The 7,504-nt window shown below is 61.9% G+C and overlaps 1 protein-coding gene across 1 annotated transcript; it reads left to right on the top strand.

Moving 5' to 3' along the window:
• The first annotated feature begins 1,847 nt into the window (after positions 1–1,847).
• LOC135579951 (ubiquitin carboxyl-terminal hydrolase 36-like) lies at positions 1,848–6,782 on the top strand. Its single transcript, XM_065070006.1, has 11 exons — positions 1,848–2,097; positions 2,171–2,392; positions 3,139–3,249; positions 3,544–3,646; positions 3,978–4,045; positions 4,416–4,486; positions 4,670–4,752; positions 5,078–5,189; positions 5,478–5,618; positions 5,890–5,990; positions 6,281–6,782. Exons 1-11 carry the CDS (start codon positions 1,848–1,850, stop codon positions 6,780–6,782), a joined length of 1,764 nt encoding a protein of 587 aa, XP_064926078.1.
• The last annotated feature ends 722 nt before the right edge of the window (positions 6,783–7,504 follow it).

Raw genomic sequence — 7,504 nt, 5'->3', positions numbered from 1 at the left:
GCACTCCCTCAGTTTAGCTGTGAGGATGCTGTGGGAGACTGTGTCAAATGCCTTACTCAAGTCAAGGTAGATCACGTCCACCGCTCTGCCATCATCCATCCATCTTGTTATGTCCTCAAAAAAGTCAATGAGGTTGGTCAAGCACGACTTCCCCTTGGTGAGGCCATGTTGACTGCCCCTAATGACCCTCTTATCCTTGATATGCCTTGAGATGGCACCAAGCATAAGTCATTCCAGCCGTTTCCCAGGGATGGAGGTGAGCCTGACTGGTCTATAGTTACCCAGGTCCTCCTTCTTGTCCTTTTTGAAGACTACAGTGACATTTGCTTTCCTGCAGTCCTCAGGCACCTCTCCCGTTTCCCAAGACTTGGCAAAGATGATGAAGAGTGGTCCAGCAATGACCTCAGCCAGCTCCCTCAGCATCCGCGCGTGGAGGGGTTTCTGTTAGACGGAGATATATTGTTGAATTAGTCAGGCCCAAAGGAATCTCAAGGCCACTCCAAAAAGCTGAAAACAGGACCTGCTCTGGGAGAGAGGCATTTCTACAATAACAAGGCCTCAACGTGACGTAAATCAACGGACCTGTCATCAGTGGGACTCCAGCGTGTGGACAGCTCGGGAACATAGATGATATCCAATGAGTGAATACATGCTTGGAGCGTGGACGTGCGATCGGAGAATAGTTGCATATATAAGGAAGCTTGTTTCTGTAATAAATGGCTTTGCGTGATTCACATTAAATCGGAATGCTGAGTCCTTTATCGTTCCAACAGCATGGAAGGGGTTTTGGGAAAGGGACCAATGGGGCAGTCTCTGGTAGGGTATCAGACACCCCAGGGTGAGGCTGGGTGACATTCTGGTGAGCTGAAACCTCCAAAGGCGGGGATCACCGAGAGTCCCCGGGTGTCCTGCTGCAGGGCAGCACCACCCGCCTGCTCAGTTTTTCCTAATGCTCCGTTCAAAGCTCCCTGGAGGGTGTTGGTGGCTGCTGCCTCTGTCCCACCAGCCGCCACTGCAGAAGGGTTTGCCTCCCCCATCATCTCCCCAAGCAGGAGTCGCTGCTTTTCCAGTGCCCTGTGTCCCCTTCAGCAGACTGAAGAGGCCCAATTGACTGAGCTGCTCCACAAAGCTCAAGTGCCCCTGACCCCACCATGACAGATGTTCCTCTGGACCTTCACCCGTGTCGTGGTTTAACCCGAGCTGGCAACACAACCGCGGCAGCTGATCACTCACCCCCTACCCCTTCCCCTCCCAATAGGGGAGAGAATCGAAAGTGAAGGGAGAAATTTGGACTGAGAGAAACACAGTTTAGTAAAATAAAAAAATGCTAAGAGACTTCTAGTAAATATAGATAAACCCATCATAACTCCCACGCCCTTCTCCTCAGGACTGCTCAGCCGGTCACATCCCAGCCTGTCCCGGGACACCAGGTGTGCTCCGCCCCCAGCGCACACCTTGCGCCTTGGCCTTGTAAGACTTGCAGAGGCTTTTGTTGGCCAAATCCACCACGGTGTCCAGGTTCCCCTGCACGGAAACCACAGTGTGTGACCATTTAATGATTCTGGGGCGTGGCCGGAGCGCGATGACGTCACAAACAAGCCCCGCCCCCGGCAGGCTCCGTCCCTGGCGTTTCCAGGACGCGCAGGCGCAGCTCAGTCCTGTTCTGGACGCGGAGCGGAGCGGACGGCGAAGGCGAGGGGAGGAGTCAGTGGGCCGAGCCGAGCGCGAGCGACCGCAGCGAAGGGCGGGACTTGAGGAGAAGGCGCGGGAAGCGTGTGTGGTGGTGGAGAGGGAGAGGCCGAGAGACCGGCGCAACCTCGAGGCGGTGGCACGTGCGGCGACACGCCATGGCGGGCACGGCGAAGCCGAGGGAGCTGCTGAAAGCGCGGCGGGACGCGGGCAAGGCCGGGGCGCTGGGCCAGCTGCTGAGCACCTCGGCCACGAAGGTGCTGCTGCACAAGATCGAGTTCCAGCCCGCCAGCCACGGCTTCTCCGGCCAGCCGGAGCTGCTGCGGGCCAAGTACCTGCTGCTCAACCCCCGCACCGAGCCCGCCGAGCACCCCCGCGGCGCTGAGGAGGGACAGCCGGGCAAGCAGGGTGGGTGCAGAGGGCCGGGGGGCTCTCCCTGCGCTGCGCAGCCCGCGGCTCACCCGCCTCTCTCTTCCCGCAGGCAGCGACCGGACCCCGGGGCGCCTCGGGGACGGCGTCCCTGCGCCCCAGAAGGGGCTGTTCCCTGCAGGGCGCCTCGCCATGCAGTGGCAGCGTGTCCAGCGCATCGGCGCCGGGCTGCTCAACCTGGGAAACACCTGTTTCCTCAACGCCACCCTGCAGTGCCTCACGTACACGCCACCGCTCGCCAACTACCTGCTCTCCAGGGAGCACAGCCGCACCTGTGAGTGGGGAGGGGAGCGCCCGCCTGTCCCGGGGCTGCGCTCAGCACCCTGCGCACGGCTCTGCCGGGGCTGTGCGGCTGCCGGGATGTGCCTTCTCTGCTCCCTCCTGCCCATTTCTCCGTGGAGAGGACATTCCTGCATACGGGAGCATCCACTTTTCCTGGCCGTAGCAGTGTTCCCGAGCTCTGCATCCTGCGTCTCAGAGGTTCTGTCTGTGCTGGACACAGCCAGGACTAAGATGGGTCCATGAGGGTCTGAGCAGGGGTCCCAAACAGCCGCAGCCTGTGGGGACCGTGTGAGCGCAGGGCACAAGGCTGCATACAGGCTGCAGGTGCTGTTCACAGGCGGCTTTGAACGGGAATCTGGTGGGCTCTGCTCCGAGCCGTGACCGAGGGGAGCACGTGGGGCTCACAGCCCTGTCCGTAGGGCTCCGGTGGCATCGACCCCTCAGGGCTGACCCGTGGGCTCATCAGCGAGTCCCTGTGCCCTGTTTCCCCTCCACGTGGATGCTGTCTCATCTGGAGGGTTGCAGCGACTGGTGCTGTGACTGGGGCTGTTCCAGCTGGGGTGGTGTGTGCTGGTCCCTGTGACCCCGGGATGCCCCAGAGCTCTGCTGCAGCACAGAGCTCATAGGAAAACTGAGCGTGGATGAGCCGTGCTGGACCAGAGATTCCCTGTCCCCTGTACTGCCTCCATCTCTCCTGGGTTTGTCCTCAACGTCCTGTCTTCTCCTCTCCCCTTCCAGGTCAGCAAAGCGGCTTCTGCATGACATGCGTCATGCAGAACCACGTCACGCAGGTGTTCGCGAACAGCGGCAGCGTGATAAAGCCAGTGTCCTTTGTCCGGGACCTCAAGAGTAAGGATGGCTGCCCTCGCGTCCCCTCCTGTAGCCGTGCAGGAGGGCAGAGACTATTGCAGGAGCAGAACCTTTGAGATCAGGGCAGGTCTTGGCAGAGGTTCTTCCGAGACGACTCACTGAGCCTGCCAGGGCCTTCACGGGCCTTGTGGGGCTTCCCCCACGGCCCACATGAGTCTGACGTCTGGTTTGGGCCGAGGGAGCTCAAACCCCGCAGTCGCTGTCCCGAGGGAGGGCGGGAGGACCTGCCTCTGTTGCAGCGCGTGCTGCGGCTGATCCCTCCCTCTCCTGCAGAGATCGCCCCGCACATCCGCTTGGGCAGGCAAGAGGACGCACACGAGTTCCTCCGTTTCACCATCGATGCCATGCAGAAGGCCTGCCTGCCCGACTGCACCGAGTATGTGGGGCCTCTGGTGGTGACAACTGCCCTTGTCTGCTGGTCCCCTGTGCCCGCGGGAGGGGACTGTGGGGTGAACGTGTCCCCCGGGCTGGGTTCATGGAGGGAGGTGCTGACTCCAGGGTCTGGGGTGGATGGCCCAGCTCTCTGCCCCTCTGTGATACAGCTGTGGGCTGCTGTCTGCCTTCTCCTGACACCTCCACCGCAGCACAGCTGCGGTTCTGTCCCCAAATCCTGTGACTGGGCTGGGTTTGGATCCTGAGGACACAGCGCTGGCCCGTGGGGGTGGCTCTTGGGGCGGGCGCTGTGTGATCCCAGCTGCCGTCTCTAGGTTGGATCGCCAGACCCAAGCCACCACCCTGATCCACCAGATCTTTGGCGGTTCCCTGCGGTCCCGTGGTGAGTGCTGGCTGCCAGGGCCTGGGCCTTTGACTCTCAGGGATGCTGTTTCCCCGAGAGCCTTGCAGTAACTTGGGAAAGTCACTAAGCATGTGCAAATTATGCAGAGCTGCAGCTGGTCAGTCTTCTGGTATCTGTGGGTCACGAAGCTGCTGGCTGTGGGTCCCCAGCTCATTGCCACCAGCAAAGGAACCCACGTTGCCAGCTGTCCCGCAACACTTGTTGTCCCAGCACGTACAGATTGCGAATGCTGGTGCTGCCGTCCCAGAGCCCAAACGCGGAAAAGGGCAACACGGCAGCCGCCTGCGCTGTGCTGGGGGTGGTGGTGCCGTGTTGTGCCAGGGGGTGCTCACTGCTCGTTCTCTTGCAGTGAAGTGCTCGATGTGCAAAGCAGTCTCGGACACCTTTGACCCCTGTCTGGACCTGCCGGTGGAGATCACGGTACCGGGGCAGGGTCAGGTGGGGAGGAGCTCTGCTCTGCAGGGGATGTTCCTGCAGCTGCACCGCTACTGCTCGAGGCTGTTTAACCTGCCAGTGTCAGGCACGGTGCAGGCAAGAGGGAATCAGCTTCTGTTGTTGCGCTGCCTCCTCTGCCTGGCCCTGACCTCTCCTCTGTCCTGGCAGCAAGCCGCAAACGTAGAGCAGGCACTGGAGCTGTTTGTGAAGCCAGACCTGCTGGGCGGAGAGAACGCCTACCTGTGTGACAAGTGAGTGTGCGGGGCTGGGGCGGGAAGGGGCCGCAGGTGTGCTGGTGGGAAGCAGGACGGCAGCTGCAGTACAGGAGGGCTTCTCTACCTGCTCCACCGCTAAACCGTGACGTGCGTGGCTGTGAAGCCTGCGATGAAGCCTGTCACTCCTCATCTTCCCCGTCTTGAGACGGGGACCTGAGCCAGCAGACCTGGCCGTGAGCAGGTGCCCTGGAGCAGAACCCGCTCTCACCAGGGTCATTTCCGTGGGGTTTGTGGCTTGGCCAGGGCTGGCAAGCACCTGGGTGGTGGAACAGCATGAACAGCTCAAGCTCTCCCTGTGCAGATGCAAGAAGAAAGTGTCGGCAACCAAACGCTTCACCATCCACCGAGCGCCCAGGGTTCTCACGCTTGCTTTGAAGCGTTTTGCTGACTTCACCGGAGGCAAGATCACAAAGGTGAGTGCTCAGCAATCCAGAGCGGGGCTGTGCCCTGTCCCGAGGCCCTGCTGCCCCGAGCAGGGTGGGAGGTGGTTCTGTGCGCGGTGCGAGCTCTACCGCAGTCCTGCAGCCCTTCCCCAGCTGTGCTGTGCTGTGGTGGGAGTTTGGCTCATCCCGGCATCTTACTCACCGTGGGCTCTGCCTGGGGAGAGTGGGTTCCCCTCCCTCGCGAGACGGGACTCGTAGTACAGCTGAGCTGCTCTTGCCATCTGCTGCGCAGGCTTCTGAGACATCCTCTCTCTGCAGGACGTGGGCTACCCTGAGCTCCTGAACATCCGCCCGTACATGTCCCAGACCAGCGGGGATCCGGTCATGTACGGGCTCTACGCGGTGCTGGTGCACTCGGGGTACAGCAGCCACGCAGGACACTACTACTGCTACGTGAAGGTGAGCCCAGGGCGCTCTCTTGGCACCTCTCTGTGCTGGGGGTCGGCAGGAGGGTGCTCAGCAGTGGTTCGTGGTGTGGAGCACTGTGGGGTACGGGCTGTGCTCTGTCACAGGAAGTGTGGAGTTCTGCTCTTGCAGAGACCCCTCACCTGCCCGGGGTCACCTGCGGGTTTTGGGGAGCGGAGCTCTGCCGACGGGCGCTGTTCCTGCTGCTTCTCAGGCCAGGAGCGTCCCTGGACACAGCCCAACCCCGTTCTCTCTCCCTCCGCAGGCCAGCGACGGGCAGTGGTACCAAATGAATGACAACGTGGTCCGCCCCAGTAATATCAAGGTGGTCCTTAACCAGCAGGCGTATGTGCTGTTCTACCTCAGGTGAGCGTGCCCTGTGTCCCTGGCCCCTCTGTCCCTGCTCAGAGTGTGGGACAGGGCTGGGGGCACATGCCTGGGTGTGGGAAGGAGCTTGGCCCAAGTAGCCCCAGTGCCCACGTGCGTGTGCTGGCTCAGGGGAGGGCGGCAGCCGTTTGTTGTGGTTTTGCGGCAGCTCAAGAGCTAATCACCTCCTCGGAGCTTCTGGCTCCTGGTTCTCGTGCGCAGCTATGACGAGAGTGTTGCAGTCGCTCCGACACTGGCAGTTAACACGTGCCCTGCTCTGCCTTCCTCAGGATCCCCAGCCCCGGGAAGAGCTCAGAGGGTCCCATTTCCAAAGCTGCCTCCAGCCTGCCTGGCCGTGTCAAGCTGCCTTCTGGGTCACCGTCACCCAAGCTGGCCCTGAAAGCCAAACGCGCGGCTGCAGCGTTTCCCGTTGACGCAGCCCAGAGGCCCAAGAAGCCGCGCTCCTCGCAGCCGCCACCCGCGCCCAGAGCGGCTCCAGGACTTTGCAGCCCCAGTCACACCAGTGGGGCCAAAGCGCAGGTTCCCCGGAAGCGCTGCTGGGAGCCCGGGCCCCTGCCCGCCTCCCCCGGGCTGCCGGAGCCCATCCCTGGCCAGGAGCCGTGGAGCAGCGGGGAGAACACCGGGACACCGGCAAGGGACCCTCGCAGCAGGGCTTCTGCCAGCCTGGTGCTGGCAAAGCTGAAAGCCTTCTTGTCGGCCAGGGCTGCTCCGCAGCCCAGCAGCACCATGTCACCACCACCGGCCAAGAAGCTGGCGCTTTCCGACACATAGGTGAGTCTGAGCTTCTGCCCAGAGACTTCAGTAGGTGCCTCGTGCCTCCGGAGCCGGGGCTTGTGTTGGGGAGTGCAGGAATGATGCTGGCACCTTGCTAAGCAGGAGGCGGGCGGGGAGAGCCCCTAAATCCCAGGGCTCTGCCCTCCCTCTTGGTCGGGGTGCGGGGCCAGGCCCCCGCTCTTGTTCCCATCGCTGCAGAGGCTGGAGAATTGGTTGCTGCCTCCATGCTCAGGACGGCGGGGTGGCTGCGCCAGTCCCTGGAGCGGGGCGGCCTTGCCAGCCTTGTCAGGGCAGCGTGTCCCCGGGGTCGATGGGAGCTGGTGACACCACAGCTGGAGGCTGCAGAGTTGCCTCCTCCCCAGGCAGCGGCTGCACCGGCTCTCTGGGTGCCGCTGTGCAGCCGGGGCTGGGGACGGCGCTGGGGGTTCTGTTCTTAAAGTTTCCTTCCTTTTTTCCTTTCTGCTTCTAAGGGAAAACACTTCTGATTCTTCTACTCCCCCACTTCCCTCTCCCTGTCTGTGTCTTTTCCCCTCCCCTTTCTCTGGGCTCCCCTTTTTGTTTTCTCCTCTTGGCTCACAGCAACCTCTTTTATTTAGACCACCAAGTTGTTCTTTATGTCAATAACTGCAGGGCGGCCCCCCAGGGAAGGAGAGCAGAGGGGACCACCGTGCACGTCCTCACCTGCTGCTGCCGGTTCCTGTGCCCGCCCCAGCCCCGCG

The sequence above is a fragment of the Columba livia genome, chromosome 7 (assembly GCF_036013475.1).
Source record: "Columba livia isolate bColLiv1 breed racing homer chromosome 7, bColLiv1.pat.W.v2, whole genome shotgun sequence".
Taxonomy (NCBI): domain Eukaryota; kingdom Metazoa; phylum Chordata; class Aves; order Columbiformes; family Columbidae; genus Columba; species Columba livia.
Note: the sequence above shows the minus strand (reverse complement) of the source record. Positions and strands in the feature narration are given on the sequence as shown.